This window comes from Patagioenas fasciata, chromosome 1, assembly GCF_037038585.1.
Source record: "Patagioenas fasciata isolate bPatFas1 chromosome 1, bPatFas1.hap1, whole genome shotgun sequence".
Taxonomy (NCBI): Eukaryota; Metazoa; Chordata; class Aves; order Columbiformes; family Columbidae; genus Patagioenas; species Patagioenas fasciata.
In genome coordinates this window covers 215,414,547-215,436,089 of record NC_092520.1, presented here as the reverse complement: position 1 = coordinate 215,436,089, position 21,543 = coordinate 215,414,547, and the positions used below count along the sequence as shown (strand labels likewise).

Genomic DNA, 21,543 nt, shown 5'->3' with positions numbered 1-21,543 from the left:
GAAGTTACCGGCTCAGTGTGTTTAAATGAAATGAATCCGGTACTGGAAGCTGTCTGTGGAAACTGTCGGTGCTTGGCTGGGCAGACGCTGGCTCTCAGTGCCTTTCACCCATGGTCCGCCTCCCCCTCCGCCGCGGCTGCTCCCCAGGATTGCCCTGGGACCGAGCAGCGCCGGCTCTGGGTTTTTAACCGGTGTGCGGATCACCGGCGCCGGAGGGACGTGGTCCCAACAGGGTCCTGCCTGGGGCTGCACACCGTGCGGCTGGAAGATGGCGTCTTCTGGAGCCAGAGTGGCTTTCCATCTGCCAGTTTGCTGTTGACGCAGCTCATAATCAGTGCCTCCATGAGCTGCCTCCTGACTGAATTAAGCAGCAAATCCCACTGATGATGATCAGAACTCCAGGGTGCGCTGGAGCATCCGTCGGCTCCTTCCGCCCTCTCCTGCTGTCCCGTGCTCTCTGTGCAGAGGCCCCACTGCCGCGTTCCCAGCGGTTTCCTCACCCACAGCGGTGGTTTAAGTGGTTTATTTTCCCCAGGGACAGGAGTTCCCGGTTCCCTCCGGTGGTGTTGTGGGGGTGCCCTGGCTCTGGGCTGGGAGCTCTCTGGGGCAGCACTGAGACACTTGGGAGCTGCTCCCGTCCTCTTCTCCAGGCTGCTGCTCTCAGCAAATGCCGGAGACGAGACACTTGACCCATTGTGGTCATTCTTTCCTCGCACGTTCAAGCAGAGCCAAGCAAAGAGCTGTGTAGGTTTGGCTGGCGCATGAGCGGGGCTGTGGCCGCACACCCTGGGTCTGGGTCGGTCTCTGCAGGTCCATCGCTGGGGACCATGTGCTCAGTAGTGACGTCCCAGCTGGTCCCAGGCCTCGGGGACCTGCCTCTGCCCTCTTCAGCGCTGCTGGAGGCTCCACTGTTCAGGATATAAGTCCAAGGGTGGTGTGTGATCTCTCTCCCTAAAGCTTCTCTGCCCTAAGAGGTGAGGCGGGGTGGGAAGGAGACCCGTGTTCTGTCTTCTCATCGGGCGCGCAGTCTCAGTGCTGGCTCCCGCCATGGAACCCATTGGATCTGGAGGTTCCGAAGTGATCTTTCCCCTGTGCTCTGCACTGGGGAGGCCACACCTGGAGTATTGTGGTCAGCTCTGGGCCCCTCAGCTCAGGAAAGAGATTGAAGTGCTGGAGCGGGTCCAGAGAAGAGCAACAAGACTGGGGAAGGGACTTGAACACAAGCCCTATGGGGAGAGGCTGAGGGAGCTGGGCTTGTTCAGTCTGGAGCAGAGGAGGCTTAGAGCTGAGCTCAGCACTCTCTAGAACGACCTGAAGGGCAGTTCTAGCCAGGGGGGATTGGGCTCTTCTCCCAGGCAGTCAGCAATAGGACAAGGGGGCATGGGCTTCAACTCTGCCAGGGGAAATTGAGGCTGGAGATGAGAAAGCAATTCTGTGCAGAGAGAGTGGTCAGCATTGGAATGGCTGCCCAGGGAGGTGCTGGACTCACCAGCCTGGAGGGTTTTAAACTGAGATTGGCCATGGCACTGAGTGCCGTGATCTGGTCAATGGACTGGAGTTGGACCAAGGGTTGGACTGGGTGATCTCTGAGGGCTTTCCAACCCAGTCCATTCTGTGGTTCTGCTGGAGAGGCCTGAGCGGTCCATCCCCAGCACGGCTTCAGCTGGACTTGGGTCGCTCCCGAGGGAGAACGATGGAAAAGGTCCCGGCGAGCGTTCTTCCGCCAGCTCTGGTCCAGACCAGTGGACCCCTTTGTCTCACAGGAACACTCAAACCAGGTGGTTCTGCTGGTGTCCTCCTCCGTGTCCTCCTGACCCACATCCTCGTGGGCTGTGGCGCTCGGAGCCGGGCAGCGTTACCGACCCCGCGCCGTGACTCGTGTCCCCAGCCGGGGGTGTCGCGGCCCCTCGCTGGCAGCTGTGCAGATGTGTGCAGATGTGTGCAGATGTGTGCAGATGTGCGCAGATGTGCGCAGATGTGCGCAGTCACCGCGGCCGGGGTGCCGTTCGCTTGGCAATCCGTGGGCAGCCGGGGTGCCGTTCATTTGGCAATCCGTGGGCGGCCGCGGCAGCACGGGATGAATCACGGCTCCATTGACTCTGCTGAATAGCTCTCCATTGAGGCCGACAGGAGCCCGGAGCAACTTGCTGGCTGTGGTGCTGGTTTGCTGAGCCCACGTGTGCCAGGGTGGCTCCCGAGGTGGCTCCCGAGGCCCCTGCAGGGGGTGGGGCAGAAGGATTGTTTCGGGTCTGGGCGTATATTGTATGTCTGGGCGGTCGGCCATCCCCCTCTCCCAGGAGTGGGACGCGAGCGACGCTTATGAGTGCAGGATGGTGTTCATGCGCAGTTGGCCGCCGTCTGCTGGTTTCTTCTCTTAGGTCCTGACTGCGGAACGTGCACTTTGCCTTTTTCCCCCGGCGTTTTTCAGCCCCTTTCTCCAGTGATAGCGCCACGTGAATCCAAACCCGCTCTTCCAGCTCCCCTCACACACGGGATCTTCTGGATCCTTGAGTTTGCTCTTGGCTCCATCCCAGTCCTGGGTGGAACACGGAGCTGGTCCCAGGACAGGCCCCGTGAACGTGTCCCGGCCGCCGTTTGCTCACCTTGCTGCTCACGTTCCCCTGGTTTGTACGGGGATGCGGTCAAAACCCTTCGCTGACATCAGGAGACACAGCACTGCCTTTCCCAGGCCGTGGGGGCCGTTATGCTCCGGCAGAAACCAGGTTCGTTTAGCATAGCTGGGTCTTTCAAATCCATGCCACCTGATATTTATGACCTTCTTTCCTTCTGGATGCTTCATTAAGCTGCTGTGGTGTTTGTCAGAGGATTTTCCTGGGAGTTAAAGATGAGTTGCTTTGGTTTATACTTCTTTGGTCTCCCTGCTGCCTGTTTTAAGATGAGCATCACTTCTTCAGATGCTCCGTGGTCCCGTGTTGCTCCGGGTGACAGCCCATGGCCGGTCACACGCCTTCTGCCTGTGTCAGGTGCCCCATGGTCCCGTGTTGCTCCGGGTGACAGCCCATGGCCGGTCACACACCTTCTGCCCGTGTCAGGTGCCCCATGGTCCCGTGTTGCTCCGGGTGACAGCCCATGGCCGGTCACACACCTTCTGCCTGTGTCAGGTGCCCCATGGTCCCGTGTTGCTCCGGGTGACAGCCCATGGCCGGTCACACACCTTCTGCCTGTGTCAGGTGCCCCATGGTCCCGTGTTGCTCCGGGTGACAGCCCATGGCCGGTCACACGCCTTCTGCCGCTGTGTCAGGTGCCCCATGGTCCCATGCTGCTCCGGGTGACAGCCCATGGCCGGTCACACGCCTTCTGCCCGTGTCAGGTGCCCCATGGTCCCGTGTTGCTCCGGGTGACAGCCCATGGCCGGTCACACACCTTCTGCCGCTGTGTCAGGTGCCCCATGGTCCCGTGTTGCTCCGGGTGACAGCCCATGGCCGGTCACACACCTTCTGCCTGTGTCAGGTGCCCCATGGTCCCGTGTTGCTCCGGGTGACAGCCCATGGCCGGTCACACACCTTCTGTCTGTGTCAGGTGCCCCATGGTCCCGTGCTGCCCTGGGTGACAGCCCATGGCCGGTCACACACCTTCTGCCGCTGTGTCAGGTGCCCCATGGTCCCGTGCTGCCCTGGGTGACAGCCCATGGCCGGTCACACACCTTCTGCCTGTGTCAGGTGCCCCATGGTCCCGTGTTGCTCCGGGTGACAGCCCATGGCCGGTCACACACCTTCTGCCCGTGTCAGGTGCCCCATGGTCCCGTGTTGCTCCGGGTGACAGCCCATGGCCGGTCACACACCTTCTGCCGCTGTGTCAGGTGCCCCATGGTCCCGTGTTGCTCCGGGTGACAGCCCATGGCCAGTCACACACCTTCTGCCTGTGTCAGGTGCCCCATGGTCCCGTGTTGCTCCGGGTGACAGCCCATGGCCGGTCACACACCTTCTGCCTGTGTCAGGTGCCCCATGGTCCCGTGTTGCTCTGGGTGACAGCCCATGGCCGGTCACACACCTTCTGCCGCTGTGTCAGGTGCCCCATGGTCCCGTGCTGCTCCGGGTGACAGCCCATGGCCGGTCACACACCTTCTGCCGCTGTGTCAGGTGCCCCATGGTCCCGTGTTGCTCCGGGTGACAGCCCATGGCCGGTCACACACCTTCTGCCGCTGTGTCAGGTGCCCCATGGTCCCGTGCTGCCCTGGGTGACAGCCCATGGCCGGTCACACACCTTCTGCCGCTGTGTCAGGTGCCCCATGGTCCCGTGCTGCTCCGGGTGACAGCCCATGGCCGGTCACACACCTTCTGCCCGTGTCAGGTGCCCCATGGTCCCGTGTTGCTCCGGGTGACAGCCCATGGCCGGTCACACACCTTCTGCCGCTGTGTCAGGTGCCCCATGGTCCCGTGCTGCTCCGGGTGACAGCCCATGGCCGGTCACACACCTCCTGTCTGTGTCAGGTGCCCCATGGTCCCGTGCTGCTCCGGGTGACAGCCCATGGCCGGTCACACACCTTCTGCCTGTGTCAGGTGCCCCATGGTCCCGTGTTGCTCCGGGTGACAGCCCATGGCCGGTCACACGCCTTCTGCCGCTGTGTCAGGTGCCCCATGGTCCCATGCTGCTCCGGGTGACAGCCCATGGCCGGTCACACGCCTTCTGCCCGTGTCAGGTGCCCCATGGTCCCGTGTTGCTCCGGGTGACAGCCCATGGCCGGTCACACACCTTCTGCCGCTGTGTCAGGTGCCCCATGGTCCCGTGCTGCCCTGGGTGACAGCCCATGGCCGGTCACACACCTTCTGCCGCTGTGTCAGGTGCCCCATGGTCCCGTGCTGCCCTGGGTGACAGCCCATGGCCGGTCACACACCTTCTGCCGCTGTGTCAGGTGCCCCATGGTCCCGTGCTGCTCCGGGTGACAGCCCATGGCCGGTCACACACCTTCTGCCGCTGTGTCAGGTGCCCCATGGTCCCGTGCTGCCCTGGGTGACAGCCCATGGCCGGTCACACACCTTCTGCCGCTGTGTCAGGTGCCCCATGGTCCCGTGTTGCTCCGGGTGACAGCCCATGGCCGGTCACACACCTTCTGCCCGTGTCAGGTGCCCCATGGTCCCGTGTTGCTCCGGGTGACAGCCCATGGCCGGTCACACACCTTCTGTCTGTGTCAGGTGCCCCATGGTCCCATGCTGCTCCGGGTGACAGCCCATGGCCGGTCACACGCCTTCTGCCCGTGTCAGGTGCCCCATGGTCCCGTGTTGCTCCGGGTGACAGCCCATGGCCGGTCACACACCTTCTGCCGCTGTGTCAGGTGCCCCATGGTCCCGTGCTGCCCTGGGTGACAGCCCATGGCCGGTCACACACCTTCTGCCGCTGTGTCAGGTGCCCCATGGTCCCGTGCTGCCCTGGGTGACAGCCCATGGCCGGTCACACACCTTCTGCCTGTGTCAGGTGCCCCATGGTCCCGTGTTGCTCCGGGTGACAGCCCATGGCCGGTCACACACCTTCTGCCCGTGTCAGGTGCCCCATGGTCCCGTGTTGCTCCGGGTGACAGCCCATGGCCGGTCACACACCTTCTGCCGCTGTGTCAGGTGCCCCATGGTCCCGTGTTGCTCCGGGTGACAGCCCATGGCCGGTCACACACCTTCTGTCTGTGTCAGGTGCCCCATGGTCCCGTGCTGCCCTGGGTGACAGCCCATGGCCGGTCACACACCTTCTGCCACTGTGTCAGGTGCCCCATGGTCCCGTGCTGCCCTGGGTGACAGCCCATGGCCGGTCACACACCTTCTGCCGCTGTGTCAGGTGCCCCATGGTCCCGTGCTGCTCCGGGTGACAGCCCATGGCCGGTCACACGCCTTCTGCCCGTGTCAGGTGCCCCATGGTCCCGTGCTGCTCCGGGTGACAGCCCATGGCCGGTCACACACCTTCTGCCCGTGTCAGGTGCCCCATGGTCCCGTGCTGCTCCGGGTGACAGCCCATGGCCGGTCACACACCTTCTGCCGCTGTGTCAGCACCGGCACCAAACGTCACCAGGCCCACACAACCCACAAACCCCTCACTGGTGTGACTGCTGATATTTCAGCTTAGGGTCAGAGCCTGTCTGTGCTGTCACGGTGTTACCTGTCTATGCTGTCACGGTGTTACCTGTCTGTGCTGTCACGGTGTTACCGGGAGGCGACTGTAGCTGTTTACTGCAGCCATAACCACGCTGTGTTTTTAACTGTTCATTTGATTGATCTCTTAGGTTTGTCCCTCTGAAGGGTCAAAAATCTACTAAAATAGTTGGCCCTAGCCAAGCATCACGAGCCATTGATGTCTTTGGTCTGGTTCCGGCAGCAGGTCTGACCCCAGCCCAGCGCTGGTGCTGCCGAGAGCGGCCGCGCTCCGGCGCCGCTGTCCTTACGCCGGCTCGTCTCCTCCTTTCACTTCATCTTTCTCCGATGCCTTAAAATAACTCTCTACTACATCTTATATTTTGAAAGTTGCTGTTTTTATTTAGGCACAGATAAGAAAGGAGTACTTGGAGCTGTTTTCAGTGAGACGCTATCACAGGTCTTCGGTTCCGCCGCCTCGCCTGCTCCCCAGCTGTTGCTGTTTGCAGCCCCAGCTGCCGCGGTGCCCGGCACCGGCCTCCTGTGTGCCCCCGCCACCCACGGTCACCCAGACGTGGGCACCAATTTCACTTCTGTACGGCTGTGTCTGACGTGTGTCTGTAATCCACGTGGTTGTATCCACACGTGGAGGTGTCCGCTGGCTGGACCAGCCGGGCTTCGAGGTGCCCGTGGGCTCGGTGGCAGCGGCAGAGGCTGCGCAGGCTCTGGGGGTCCCTGCTCTGAGTCCCCTTCACTGCTCTGCGGGCAGCACCGCGGCAGAGCCGGCCGAGCCAGACCAGCATGGGGCAGCCCCACGCGGCCGGGGCCATCGGGGCACAGCAGCGTGGGGACCAGCTCTCCTGCGTTCCTCACAGCCTCGGCTTTTTGGATTAAGGTGCTTCTTACCAGCGTATTTGTAGGAGGAGGAATAATTCGAAGGTGGGGGAGAGGATTCTTTGTGCGGGGTAACGCTGGGTGAGAGCAGCAGCAGGCTGAACGGATTTAAAGGCGCGTTATTGCAGGAAACCTCAGCAGATGAGCCCTGGGGGGGATTTTCTTACACGGGCACAAGCAGCTCTGTCGAGAGTTCCCTCACGTTCTTGAGTTCCCTCACGTTCTCGTGTGGATGAAATGACCACAAGGTCCCGTGGGAAGAACCAGAGGTACAGAACTGTCTTTCGTCGCGGATTCCTCACTTTCTCATTGCCAGAGCAATCGCAGCGGGACTAACTGGGCGCTTCAGCCCACCACCAGGTACACAGGAGTCGTGATTTTGGAATTTGTTTCCCTTCCTTTCTTTCTCCTGCATATACACACGCACAAACACACTCCTGTGGAGGTGGGAGGATGTGCTCCTGGTCTGGGGTTAACATGTGGCATGGGTTGTCTACAAGGGACTGACATCATACGGAAAAGGGGGGATATTCCTGTGAAATGCGTGTTTGGTCCAGCTCTCTTCCTAAATGGTGAATCCCAGGTGAAACGGAAGATAAAGGCTCATCACAGAATCACTGGTTGGGGTTGGAGGGCACGGGAGCTCATCCAGTCCAACCTGTTGAGCAGCTCAGGGTGCTCAGAGCCCGTCCAGCCTGGCCTGGGTGTCCCAGGGGTGCGCTCCCAGCACTGCTGGCCACAGGAACCACCCTTTGGGGTGGTCCGGCTCTTGTGACATGGACGGCAGGGTGATGGCACCGCCACGACCTGCGCACGGGGGTCAGGGTATCTCCAGCAGGACCCTGCGCTTCAGAGGATTGCGTTGCAGAGGGGGGAGTTTTCTGGATGTTGGGGAACACATGCACAACCAGCTCTGCTTTTGAAAGACAGGCCATGCGGGAAGTGTGGCCTAGAGAGACGCTGTGACAGCAGCCGCCTCCCTGGGAGCAGTTCGCATAGTGTGGCTGAGGTTCACCCACACCTCGGTGCTCTGGTGCATGAAGTCACCGCTTTTGCAGGTGCTCTGTTGTTTCATGGATAGCGCCCGAGCATGTGCCGAAATTACAGCACCCAGGGAACCGGCGGGGAAGGCTGAGCGGTGTGTGCTGGGTCGGTTTGTGCGGACGGTGTCTGTGGTACGTCTGCTGAGCACCGTGGCACCTGCAGCTGTCGCAGGGATCGACCAAGTGATCGACTTCCCGCGGTGGGGAGAACGAAGGAGAGTTTCTGTCTGTCCTGCCGGGAGCTGGGCACTGCCAGGGTGCAGGAGCTGGGCACTGCCGTGGTGTTGGAGCTGGGCACTGCCAGGGTGCAGGAGCTGGGCACTGCCGTGGTGTTGGAGCTGGGCACTGGCGGGGTGTTGGAGCTGGGCACTGCCAGGGTGTTGGAGCTGGGCACTGCCAGGGTGCAGGAGCTGGGCACTGCCGTGGTGTTGGAGCTGGGCACTGGCGGGGTGTTGGAGCTGGGCACTGCCGGGGTGTTGGAGCTGGGCACTGCCAGGGTGCAGGAGCTGGGCACTGGCGGGGTGTTGGAGCTGGGCACTGGCGGGGTGTTGGAGCTGGGCACTGGCGGGGTGTAGGAGCTGGGCACTGCCAGGGTGTTGGAGCTGGGCACTGCCAGGGTGTTGGAGCTGGGCACTGGCGGGGTGTAGGAGCTGGGCACTGCCAGGGTGTAGGAGCTGGGCACTGCCAGGGTGTTGGAGCTGGGCACTGCCAGGGTGTTGGAGCTGGGCACTGCTGGGGTGTAGGAGCTGGGCACTGCCGTGGTGTTGGAGCTGGGCACTGCCGTGGTGTTGGAGCTGGGCACTGCCGGGGTGTAGGAGCTGGGCACTGCCAGGGTGTTGGAGCTGGGCACTGCCAGGGTGTTGGAGCTGGGCACTGCTGGGATGTAGGAGCTGGACACTGCCAGGGTGTTGGAGCTGGGAACTGCTGTGGTGTTGGAGCTGGGAACTGCTGTGGTGTTGGAGCTGGGCACTGCCAGGGTGTTGGAGCTGGGCACTGCCGGGCTGTTGGAGTTGGGCATTGCCAGGGTGTTGGAGTTGGGCATTGCCAGGGTGTTGGAGCTGGGCACTGCTGGGGTGTTGGAGCTGGGCATTGCTGGGGTGTTAGTGGCAGAATCACACAACTCCCGACCCAGGAAGGGATCATCGTGCCTACAAATGCGGCTCCGGCAGAGGAGGCGGCAGTGGCCGCAGTGCCGAGAGGTGTGTCCTGTCCCGCTGCTGCGTGCGGGTCACAGCCCCACAGACACCGGGGGTTTAACCCCTGTGAGCCCGTCACCTCGCACCCGGCAGCGCCGACCCTGCCGTGTTGGGTGGGGGGGCACGGGTGACACGGGTGACGCGGTGCAGCCTGAGCCCCGGCAGGCGACCGTCCCCGCGGCACGGCCGGCACGGCTGGCACGGCTGGCACGGCTGGCAGGGCTGGGTGCGTGTGCGGCACCGCAGTGCGAGCCCCTGCACGGGCGCTGCTCCCGCCCGCTCTGCTCCCCGCGCCCCGGCGGCGGCTGCGGAGCCGTGCGGTGCCGAGCTGCGCCCTGCGGTGTGCAGCCGTGCGCTGTGCAGTGGTGCTGTGCGGTGTGCAGCTGTGCGCTGTGCAGTGGTGCTGTGCGCTGTGCAGCGGTACCGTGCGGTGCCGAGCTGCGCCCTGCGGTGTGCAGCCGTGCGCTGTGCAGTGGTGCTGTGCGGTGTGCAGCCGTGCGCTGTGCAGTGGTGCTGTGCGGTGTGCAGCTGTGCGCTGTGCAGTGGTGCTGTGCGGTGTGCAGCTGTGCGCTGTGCAGTGGTGCTGTGCGGTGTGCAGTGGTGCCGTGCGGTGCCGAGCTGCGCCCTGCGGTGTGCAGCCGTGCGCTGTGCAGTGGTGCTGTGCGGTGTGCAGCTGTGCGCTGTGCAGTGGTGCTGTGCGGTGTGCAGTGGTGCCGTGCGGTGCCGAGCTGCGCCCTGCGGTGTGCAGCCGTGCGCTGTGCAGTGGTGCTGTGCGGTGTGGTGCTGTGCGGTCTGGTGTTGTGTGGAGCTGCGCGGTGCGCATGGTGCTACGCCGCACGGAGCTGTGCGATGCTGCGCGGTGCTGTGTGGTGCTGTGCGGAGCTGGTGTTGCGCTGCACGGTGCTGTGCTGTGCCGTGCAGAGCTGGTGTTGCTGCGCGGTGCTGTGCTGCGCTACGCAGTGCTGTGCGGAGCTGGTGGTGCTGCGCGGTGCTGTGCGGTGCTGTGCGGAGCTGGTGGTGCTGCGCGGTGCTGTGCGGTGCTGTGCGGAGCTGGTGGTGCTGTGCGGTGCTGTGCGGTGCTGTGCGGAGCTGGCGGTGCTCTGCGGTGCTGTGCGGAGCTGGTGGTGCTGTGCGGTGTTGTGCGGTGCTGTGCGGAGCTGGCGGTGCTGTGCGGTGCTGTGCGGTGCTGTTGCGGTGCTGTGCCGTGCAGACCCGTGGCTCCGCGTGCCCGTCCTGGGCGCAGCCCCCGCTCCGTCGGTGCCCTGGGGCTGGCGCGGTGCTCAGCGCCGTCCCCGCGCTGCCGAGCGGGACCCGGGCCCTGATTAATTCCGCTCTGATGTCAGACATGCGGCTTCGCTGGGAGGGACCTGCAGGGCTGCATTTCAGCTCCCGTTTGCTGAGAGGATCCCCCTCCGGCCCCCTCCCCGCGCCCCCCGCCCCTCCGCCGCATGGAGCCGCTTGGCTGGGGGGGTCGCGGGGCCGGGGGCTGCGCGTCCCCTCCTCTCTCCAGCGCTGGATTCCTGCCGTTCTGGGCTGGCCGCGGAGCGCAGGGACGGCGGCGGCTTTGTTAAACTAGGACAATGCCATGCGGCCCCTCTGCTCATGGCAGAGCGTTCCTTAGCAACGCGGGGGGGGATTTTCAGCGAAGATCAGAGCGCCGGGATGAGGATATAAACTCCGCCGCCCTCCCTCCCGGGGCACTCGCCCGAGAGGCACCTCTCCTTTTGGCGAGCAGCTAATTTTTTCGTGCGGGAGGCGACCGGAAAGCCCGAGCGAGCCGGTTGCCCATGGCGGGCTGGCTGCCGCCCCCCGCGCCGCCCCGGCCCCGCGCTCGCCAGGGCCATGCCAAGGGCAGCGTGTAAAGGGGAGCCCCCGGGGGATCCGTAAGCTCCCTGCATGCGTATGCAGGTGACTGCGAAGGGGCCGGTGGGCAGAAGGGTGATCCAGGCAGCCGGGGCTTTCCTCCACCTACACGTTGAGGGAAAGTAGCTTTCGTCTTTTTGTTCTGACTCTGGGCAAGGGAGGGAGGGAAGCAGATTGTGCCCAACTCCTTGCTGAGATGAAACGGTCGATGAGAAGAGGTCTCCTTGTCGCAGGCACGAAGGCCACCTCCGCCTGGCAGCATGGTGCTGAAATCTAACCCCAGCATCATTCTCTTGTGCTCTTTCCTGCCCAGTGACTACATCATTGAGGAGAAGACGGCCGTGCTGCAGAAGAGGGAGCATGAGGGATTCGGGTTTGTGTTGCGAGGGGCCAAAGGTAAGGGCTGCTTCTTCCGCGGGGTCCCGGGGCTGGGAGGGAAGGCTCCTTCTCCCCTCGGATGGGGCTCGGGACCCGTTTCCCGCTGCCCTCGCGGCTCTCGGGGGCTCCGGGCAGCGAGCGCGGCTTTGTCTGTGGCTACGTGCGTTGGACAGAAAATGCCGTTCGTGGCAAGCGTGCATCTCTCGCGCATCCTGGGGTGTTTCTCTGCTACAGATGCCGGTATTCGTAGCTTTGCATTTGTAGGAGTTTTCACTTCTGGCTATTTCCTGGGCGTATAAAGTGCACCTGCTCTGCTCGGGGTGCCGATGTGAGCCCCGGGGGCAGGGCCTGTGCCCTCTGTGGCTTTTTTATTTTTTGGTAATGCTTGAACTATTTCCCTGTACTTTGACTGCGTAGAGTTGGGGTCCTTCTCCTGGGAGCCTGGTCGTGTTGGGGTTCAGCCCCAGCGTGAGGGCGAACCAGCAGATGTCTGTCCTGCAGCTGCCACGGGACCCTGCGCTCCTGCCGGGGCCACCCAGCCCGACCAGCCCAGCCCTGGACCCCAGCCCTGGACCCCAGCCCTGGACCCCAGCCCTGGACCCCAGCCCTGGACCCCGCTGTTTCCGTGGCTCCTCTGCCCAGAAACACATCTTTTTGCTACAGAAAGAGAGAGTCCCTTGGGGACTGGTATGGAGGTGCCCGTATTCACATGGGGAACAGGCTCCAGCCCCTGCGCTCAGCGGCAGGTCCAGCTCCGGCAGGAGGGTCCCTGCTCCTGCAGCTCGGGGCTGACGGCTGGGAGAGGTGGGGGCTCCGAACCCAGCTGAGGGCACACGGTGCAGGCAGGGGGCTCCGAAACGAGCTGCTGAAGGCACAGGGTGCAGCTTCGTCCCCGCCTCGCACGCAGGGTGCGGGGTGCAGGAGGGAGGGCTCAGACCCGCGGCTGGCAGCGTTGGGAGCGCTGCTCCTTTCCCGGACCTCGGCGTGGCCGGACGCCCTTGTGATTTGGGCTTTATCGCGGGTGTGATTTTCCGGGGGATTCCTGGGTTGCCATTGTTCTGTCGGTGTCACAAAGGGCTCTGTGCCCGTGGGTGTGTTTGCGTGCCTGGCAGAACATGGTCGCTGTCTCTTCCTCCCTTCTCTCTCTCTTCCCTCTGTATGTGACATACGTGTCTGTCCATGTGCTGCACGCGTCAGTCTCTGTAACATGAAGTGAAACTTCAGGGCTCAAAATGGCATCCATTTTTTTGCCAAATCAGACTCGCAGCCATTGTGTTCGGAGAACGGGATCAGTTTTGTTCTGTTGCCTTTTTTCTTTCTCTCTCTCGTGTTTGTGCTCCTGCCGTGTGTAGGCTCTGCGTTTGCCTTTGTCTGCCGAGGGCTCGGGGCGGCTGAAGGAGTGGGCGTGAGGCTGAGCGGGACGCGGCTCTGGCTCGGGATTCGCAGCCCGGCGGTGCCGCAGGGCTCGGAGCGGGGCTGCGGGGCCGCGTCGCGCGGCCCTGCCAGGGGTGTCGGGACGGGGCTGCCGGTGCCCCACGGGGAGCAGCGTCCTCCTGGCGGAGGTGAACACGGGGGCTCTGAGCCAGCCCATGTTTCCCAGCCACTCATTCTGGTGCTGCCGTGGGGTTGGAGCCGGAAGGAGCACCGGGGCTCTGTCTCGTCTCCGCCGGCGTCACCACCGCGCAGGCTTCATTTAGATACTCTGTGCAAAATGCCCCAGGCCTCGTGGGGTGAAGCGGGGAAAGGGTCTGGAAACGGGAGGGACCGGAGCACCAGCAAAGCCCCCGCAGAGGGAGGGAGCTGGCTGGGGACCGGCGGGGCGACCCTCGAAGGAAACGGCTCCGTGCCGCAGAGGACGGTGAGGACCACGCGTGGTTCTGGCCGGTCCTGCGGGGCCGGGTCCTTCCCCAGCGGGTGTGCTGCTCTGGGTGAGCTCTCCCGGCCCCACAGCCCGTCCGTCGCCTCTGACGGTGCCGGAGCGCGTGGTGTCCTGGGCAAACCACCCGGCTGTTCGGACAAAGGTGATTTTAACCGGTCTGGGCAGGAAACGAGCCGCAGCGTTCGGACGTGGGGCTCACCTGTGGCCATTGCCTCAGCCGGCCCTTGGGAGCGGGCGGAAGGGGCGCCAGCCCCTGCGCTCAGCACCGTGGCAGAGGGGGCTGAGCAGGTGGAGTCCCTTCTTCAGTTCTTGGCCCAGAGAGACCAGCCCTGCCTTTCACACGCACAGATGACAGACCTGTGCTCAGAGTGCTGAGAGAGGCTGTTTCTTGGCTTGTGACACCCTGAGCTCAGCCAGTCCCTGTGGCTGGACTGGAGCGGCCTCCCTCGTCTGGCTGAGCTGCTCATGGGCCGGCACTGCCTGTGTAGTGATACGGTTAATAAAACATCATCCATCCATCCATCCTGCCCTGGGCGGTCCCCGCACACAGCGGTGGTTGCAGGTGATGCCGTGGCTGCTCCGCACACAGCGGTGGTTGCAGGTGATGCCGTGGCTGCTCCGCACACAGCGGTGGTTGCAGCCCATGCCGTGGCTGCTCCGCACACAGCGGTGGTTGCAGCCCATGCCGTGGCTGCTCCGCACACAGCGGTGGTTGCAGGTGATGCCGTGGCTGCTCCGCACACAGCGGTGGTTGCAGGTGATGCCGTGGCTGCTCCGCACACAGCGATGGTTGCAGCCCATGCCGTGGCTGCTCCGCACACAGCGGTGGTTGCAGGTGATGCCGTGGCTGCTCCGCACACAGCGGTGGTTGCAGCCCATGCCGTGGCTGCTCCGCACACAGCGGTGGTTGCAGCCCATGCCGTGGCTGCTCCGCACACAGTGGTGGTTGCAGCCCATGCCGTGGCTGCTCCGCACACAGCGGTGGTTGCAGCCCATGCCGTGGCTGCTCCACACACGCTCACGGCACATCCCTGCAGTCGGCTCCCCGGGCAGAGGAATGTGGTTCCTGGGCCGGTTAATGCTGGTTGCCATCTGGTTATGGCGGGTTCCATGGAAGTGGTAGAGGGACACGTGGTCCCCGACCTGGGAATTTACTCTCTAAGAAAGGAGTAGACACTATGAATAGCAAGGGTATTACCCACAGTACAAGTGATGTGTTGAAAATCGAAACGCTCTAAGTCCCTGCTTCAGGCTTGCTTGGGTCTGCTCTGTTTGGGGAGAAGGCAGGGCAGGTTTTTCACTACGTGACTCGAGGTGCTTGCTTCCCACGGTGTGTGTATCTCCTGAAGCGTCGGATCCCGCACGCTGCTGGGGAGACGATGCCGTGGTGACCCCCGCGGGGCTCGGAGTGCTCCTGCTTCTTTCCAAAATGTTGCCAATTTTTTATTCCCCCAACCCAGCCCCCAGTTCTCCAGCCGAGCAGGAACTTCACCTGCTCTGCCAGGTGCTCCTGCCTTGGCGCGGAACGTGGACCTGCGCTCCAGGTCTCTGCCCAGCTCTGACAATGGCGGGGCTGCAGGAGCTGTGCAGGTCCCCAGCCCCACTGCTCACGCAGGGTCCCAGAGCAGATCACACAGGATCCCAGGGCTTTGAATGGCTCAGAGAAGGAGACTCCACACCCGCTCTGGGCAGCCTGGGCCAGGCTCTGGCACCTCCCAGCACACAAGGTTCTGCTCATGTTCACATGGAGCCTCCTGTGGTTCAGTCTGTGCCCGTTGCCCCTCACCCTGGCGCTGGGCACCACTGAACAGAGTCTGCTCCATCCTCTGACACCCCCCCTGACATATTGATCATTGATCACATCCCTCTCAGCTTCTCTTCTCCAGCTCAGCAGCCCCAGCTCTCCCAGCCTTTCCTCGGCACCGTGTCACTCCGCCTGTCCCAGTGCCGCGGCCTCCCCAGCCCCTCCTGCCCCATGGCCTCTGCCCTCAGGGCCCCTCCTGTCTGGTGTCTTTGTGTTTGAACCAGTCCGTTGAGCACCTGGAAACCCAGCAGCTCACAGCTCGTGACCAAGTGCTGACCTGTGGGACACACCAATGGGGAGGGTTGGTCTGTCCCCTCACCCCGTCCCATGCAGATGGCTGGCAGCAGGGCCTTGTGGCAGCCATGGTGTCCCAGCCCCATAGCAGCCATGGTGGCCCCAGTCCCATGGAAACCATGACTGACCCAACCCCACGGCAGCCATGGTGTCCCGGCCCCATGGGAACCATGACTGTCCCAGCCCCACGGCAGCCATGGTGTCCCAGCCCCACGGCAGGCATGGTGCATGGTGTCCCTGCCCCACAGCTGCCGTGGTGACCCCAGTCCTGCCATTGCCCCCGAGCATTCCCTGGCAGCATCTCATTGTGTTCAGCATCACAGGACAACGGGTCCCTGTGACGGCGCAGCTCCCAGTCCGGCGCCCGGAGGCCTGTGCTGCCATGGTGGCCATGGTGAGCCCGTGCAGGGTGGCCGGGTCCTCCAGCCGCCCACGCGCCCGTCACCAGCCCCTCGGTCCCACGGTTGAGCCGAGCTGTGGCTGCACGGGCTGTGCAGGTGACAGCGCCGGGAGCTCGGGCCAGGCCAGGGAGGATCCTGCCCGGGCCTCATCCGCTCGCTCCACAAGCTCCCTCTTGTTTTCTGCCGCGTTTTCTCCGCAGGAAGGTTCAAGTTTGATGTTCAGCATCAGATGGTGGTGTGTGCGTCTCTTTGTGTGAACACCAGCACAGGCACCTGGCATTGCCCTTGCTGGGACAAATCACCTTGGGTGAGCCCAGTCAACCAAGCACCCACGCGCAGAGCGTGCCCGGGTCTGGAGCAGCCAGTGGATCGGTTGAGGCTGGTTTAGGTTTGGTTCCTGCCCAGCGCTCGGCGCAAGGAGCTGAGGAGTCTCTGCGAGCTGAGCTCTGGTGCTGTGTCCGGTGCTGGGTCTCAGCCACAGCCCCTGCCCAGCCCCGGGCACTGTCACAGCTCCAGCACCTTCTGCTGCTCGGGGGCCGAGGGGAGGTTGTCCCCAGCCCCAGGTTCTGGGCTGCAGTCTGGTATCATGAAGCCTCATGGAAAGGGAGGAGCTCCCTGCTGGTTTCCGGGATTGGGGTTGTGCGGAGCAGTGCTGTGGCAGCTCGTGACCCCTGGCATGGGCAGAGCCTGGGCCCGGAGGTGTTTGGACAGAGCACGTCAAACGCCACGGCTGTCACCTGTGCTGTTGGGGTGCTGCTTCCGTTATGGTGATCTAATGGACAACCAGGAACAAGGCCCAGTGGAGTCCAGATGTGGCAAATGCTCCTTACGACTCACCTTTCGTAGTAGCCTTAGAAACTGAAACATCCAAGAGCTGCTGTAGCACCCCTTTAGTCGCTGCCCCAAACACACGTATTCTCTTAGTGCCTCTTACCTGTTGACCACCGGCAGGTCCCTGCTGCTCCCCTGCTCTCCGCGGGTGTCAGAACAACGCGTGTGGCTTCCTACCCCGGCCTTCCAGCCGGACGTGCCCTCGGGATTTTAGGTGGGAAGTACCAGGACAGCTACGATATTATTTTATTTCTCACTCTGGTGAAGCTCCGGGGATCTCGTGGTGGTTTAACCCAGAGCAACAACTGAGCGCCACGCAGCCGCTCACTCACTCCCGATGGTGGGATGGGGGAGATGATCGGAAGAGTAACAGTAAGAAAACGGGTGGGCTGAGATAACGAGTTTAACGGGCAAAGCAAAAACCGCGCACACAAGCAAAGCAAAATGAGGAATTGATCCCCTGCTTCCCATGGCGGGCGGGTTCAGCCGTCCCTGGGACAGCAGGGACGCGCCACGTGTGACGGTGACTTGGGAAGGCAGACACCGTCACTCCAAACGTCCCCTTCCTGCTCCTTCCCCAAACCCACACTGAGCGTGACGTCGATGGTGTGGGGCGTCCCTGTGATCAGCTGTCCCAGCGTGTCCCCCCCAGCTCCCTGTGTCCCCCCCAGCTCCCTGTGTCCCCAGCACTGGCTGTGGGGAGCAGTAGAACAGCCCTTGGTGCTGGGTGAGCGCTGCTCAGCGGTGGCTGAACCATCGCGGTGCCATCAGGAGAGTTTCGGCACGGATCCAGAACACAGCCCCGGAGAAAATCAACTGGATCCCCGCCAACCCAGCACGGATCTTAACAATTTGCTCTGCTTGAATTAACTTCTAATATTTTTTCACTGCTACGCTTGGCTAGTAATTAAAATAACTTGTCCAATAAAAGGAGGAGAGGAGAGGAAGAGGAAGAGGAAGAGGAAAAAGAAGAAACGTTTTCAGTTGGAAGGGACCTACAGCGATCATCTAGTCCAGCTGCCTGAGGGCTGATGAAAAGTTAGACCGTGTTACTAAGGGCATTCTCTTAAACGCTGACCACGTCAACCACCTCCCTTGGACGCCTGTTCCAGTGCGTGACCCCCTCCTGGTGAAGAAATGGCAGAACCATCCAATGTCCTGAGTTGGAAGGGACCCACAAGGATCATGGAGACTGCACGGCACAACCCCAAAATTCACACCAGAGCTTCTTCGTGTCCAGTCTGAACCTCCTCTGATGCGTCTTTGATCCCTTCCCAGGGGTCCTGTCCCTGGATCCCGGAGCAGAGCTCTGCAGCTCCCTCTCCACGTCCCTCCCCAGGAGCTGCGGAGCCAGGAGGTCGCTGCTCAGCCGCCTCCTCTCCAGCCTGGACGAGCCGGCTCCCTCGGCCGCTCGCAGGATGTTCCTTCCAGCCCTTCCTGGCGCTGTTGCTCTCCCCTGGACATGTCCACGGACCTTCACAGCCTTTTGAAACGGTGGGCCCAGTGCTGCACAGGGGGCTCCAGGCCTCCCAACGCTGCACAGGGGGCTCCAGGCCACCCCAGCGCTGCACACCGCAGGACAGCCCCTCGGTGCACGGCCGCTGTGCTGTTTGGTGCCCCGGGTTTGCCGTCGTGGCTGCCGCGCTCCCAGGAGGCTGTGGCTTGACGTGCAATGGACTGTGGTGCTGCAGGAGTCGAAACGGGGGCTGAGGTTCACGGCGTCAGGTCCTGGGGAGCAATTCCTCGTGCAGCCGGGGAGAGCAGCACGGACGGGAGGGGAGAGCTCGGGTCTGGGCGCTCTGCCCGGGGCAGGGGCCGCAGGGCCCGCTCTGTGCCGTGGGTGTCCCTCTGGGCTGCGGCGGTGCCACTGGTGGTGCCGTCTGCCCGCAGCGTGTGCGGCCGAGGCAGAGCTGGCCCCTCCGTGGCTTGGGGGTGCCAGGGGTGCCGCAGGGGCTGTGCCCGCGGACCTGGGCTCCCCAGGGCTTGTCAGAGCCCCCCGGGGTTTCCTGGCATCCGACTCCTCCAGAGCTTCTCCCGACCACCCGAACTGTGGTTCTGTGGGACCAGGACGTGGCCGCTGTGCCCAGAGAGCACAACCGCAGCCGCCGCGTTGAACGGTGGCTCCTCCAGAGCTATGGGTTGTGCTTCCCGAGATTTAAGTCACGAGCTTTGCAATGACCAGCAGACCTGCTCGTTAGGAAATTTTACCTCATTGCCAGCAAGAATTTCTGTAATTTAATTCCAGACCTTTGGATTTAGTTTTGCCTTTGCAGTTGGATAACAACTTCCTAAAACTTTATTTCCTTCCTGGATCGGCACTTAGAGCTGAATTGTCACGGAATTACGCGTGTCCTGAAGCTTCCCCGCGGGCCGGGATCTGGTGGCGGTGCTTTGGAGGCCCTGGTCCCAAGCTGGTTCTTGTGGCGGCTGCTCTGCTGCGCTCAGCCCTCGCTCAGGCGCAGGTCGGGATTCCCAGCTTGTGTCTGGAGTGTCAGTGTCCTCCTCCTCTTCCTCCTCCTCCTCCTCTTTGTCCATCACTGGGGCTGCCGCCAGCTCCGAACACTGCGGGCTGCTCCGGTTCCTGTTTCTGGTTGGTGCTGTGGCTGTAGGCAAATGGCCGGGCTGCTGGGGAGGCTGATGGAGCCACCTCAACGGGAGACGGAGAGCGACGGGATGTGGTGCGGGAGGTGGACGTGACAGCGGCGAGCGAGCTGCCCGTGGCACAGAGTTGGATCCCGTCTGCGTGTGCGGGGAGTGATGCTGGAAGTGGACACATTTCACAGGGCAGGGAGCGCTGGAGACCTTTGGGGTCCCCAGGTCACCTCTGGGTGGTACCAGCTCAGGCCAAGGTTACCCAGGGAAGAGGATTGGAAATAGCGGGTTGGAGTGGAGATGTAGCAAAACTGGGGTGAACGGGGAAAAGGCGCTAGAGGCAGGTTGTCCATCTGGGAGGAGGCTGGGGCAGCGAAAGGGCTGTCAGGAACCGGGGAGCAGCTCCTGGAGGTGGGCGAATGGTGTGACCGGGGCTCTCGGGTTCTGCTGGGCAGCCCTGGCTTGGTCAGCGCCGCTGGGGCACAGCCAGATCTGTTGTGTGCCCGTGTCCATCCTGCTCCTCGGCCTCTGGCTGTCGCAGAACAGCCCGGCGGACGCAGCGAGCGTCGCGGTGCCAGGGTGGTGCCTCCAGGCCTGGCGGTGCGGGCGCCGCTGGCTGTGGGGAAGAGCAGTGAGCCCAGGCTGCCTGCGAGACAGCGCTGCTCCGCGGCCAGCGCTCGCCGGGGGCACGTGGCGGGGTGGCACTGGCGACACACGGTGTCAGTGGCGGCACACGGTGTCAGTGGTGGCACACGGTGTCAGTGGCGGCACACGGTGTCAGTGGCAGCACACAGGTTTCTGTAGTGACACGTGGTGTCAGTGGCGACACACGCATGTCAGTGGCGGCACATGGGTGTCTGGTGGCACATGGTGTCAGTGGTGGCACACGGTGTCAGTGGCAGCACACAGGTGTCTGTGGCAGCACACCGTGTCTGTGGTGACACCTGGTGTCTGTGGCGGCACACGGTGTCACTGGCAGCACACAGTGTCACTGGCGGCACACGGTGTCTGTGGCAGCACACGGTGTCACTGGCAGCACACGGTGTCAGTGGCGGCACACGGTGTCAGTGGTGGCACACGGGGTGTCAGTGGCAGCACACGGGTGTCTGTGACGGCACACGTGGTGTCAGTGGCGGCACACGGGTGTCTGTGACGGCACACGTGGTGTCAGTGGCGGCATGTGATGTCTGTGGTAGCACACGGGTGTCAGTGGCGGCACACGGGTGTCAGTGGCGGCACGCGGTGTCTGTGTGAGTGGCGGCACGCGGTGTCCGTGTCAGTGGCGGCACGCGGTGTCTGTGTGAGTGGCGGCACGCGGTGTCTGTGTCAGTGGCGGCACGCGGTGTCTGTGTCAGTGGCGGCACACGGTGTCTGTGTCAGTGGCGGCACACGGTGTCTGTGTCAGTGGCGGCACGCGGTGTCTGTGTCAGTGGCGGCACGCGGTGTCCGTGTCAGTGGCGGCACGCGGTGTCTGTGGCAGCACGCGGTGTCTGTGTCAGTGGCAGCACGCGGTGTCTGTGTCAGTGGCAGCACACGGTGTCTGTGTCAGTGGCGGCACGCGGTGTCTGTGTCAGTGGCAGCACACGGTGTCTGTGTCAGTGGCGGCACGCGGTGTCTGTGTCAGTGGCAGCACACAGTGTCTGTGTCAGTGGCGGCACGCGGTGTCTGTGTCAGTGGCGGCACACGGTGTCTGTGGCAGCACGCGGTGTCTGTGGCAGTGGCGGCACGCGGTGTCTGTGTCAGTGGCGGCACGCGGTGTCTGTGTCAGTGGCAGCACACAGTGTCTGTGTCAGTGGCGGCACGCGGTGTCTGTGTCAGTGGCGGCACGCGGTGTCTGTGTCAGTGGCGGCACACGGTGTCTGTGGCAGCACGCGGTGTCTGTGGCAGTGGCGGCACACGGTGTCTGTGTCAGTGGCGGCACGCGGTGTCTGTGTCAGTGGCAGCACACAGTGTCTGTGTCAGTGGCGGCACGCGGTGTCTGTGTCAGTGGCGGCACGCGGTGTCTGTGGCAGCACGCGGTGTCCGTGTCAGTGGCGGCACGCGGTGTCCGTGTCAGTGGCGGCACGCGGTGTCTGTGGCAGCACACGGTGTCTGTGTCAGTGGCGGCACGCGGTGTCCGTGTCAGTGGCGGCACGCGGTGTCCGTGTCAGTGGCGGCACGCGGTGTCTGTGGCAGCACGCGGTGTCTCCATGCCGCCGTGCTCAGGCAGCCTGTGCAGCAGCCTCCCAGCCAGGGCTCCATCATCCCCCGAGCAGCACGGGCTCTGCACGTCGGGCTGGTGGCTGGGCAGACGG

General features: G+C 63.3%; 1 protein-coding gene across 2 annotated transcripts in view; it reads left to right on the top strand.

Moving 5' to 3' along the window:
- SHANK3 (SH3 and multiple ankyrin repeat domains 3) overlaps positions 1 to 21,543 on the top strand; it is a 410,126-nt gene that overhangs the window by 310,286 nt on the left and 78,297 nt on the right. For both annotated transcript variants that reach the window (XM_065860718.2, XM_065860710.2), the window contains one exon: positions 11,384 to 11,466. In XM_065860718.2, coding sequence (XP_065716790.1) covers positions 11,384 to 11,466 — 83 coding nt within the window. The remainder of the gene's footprint in view (positions 1 to 11,383; positions 11,467 to 21,543) is intronic.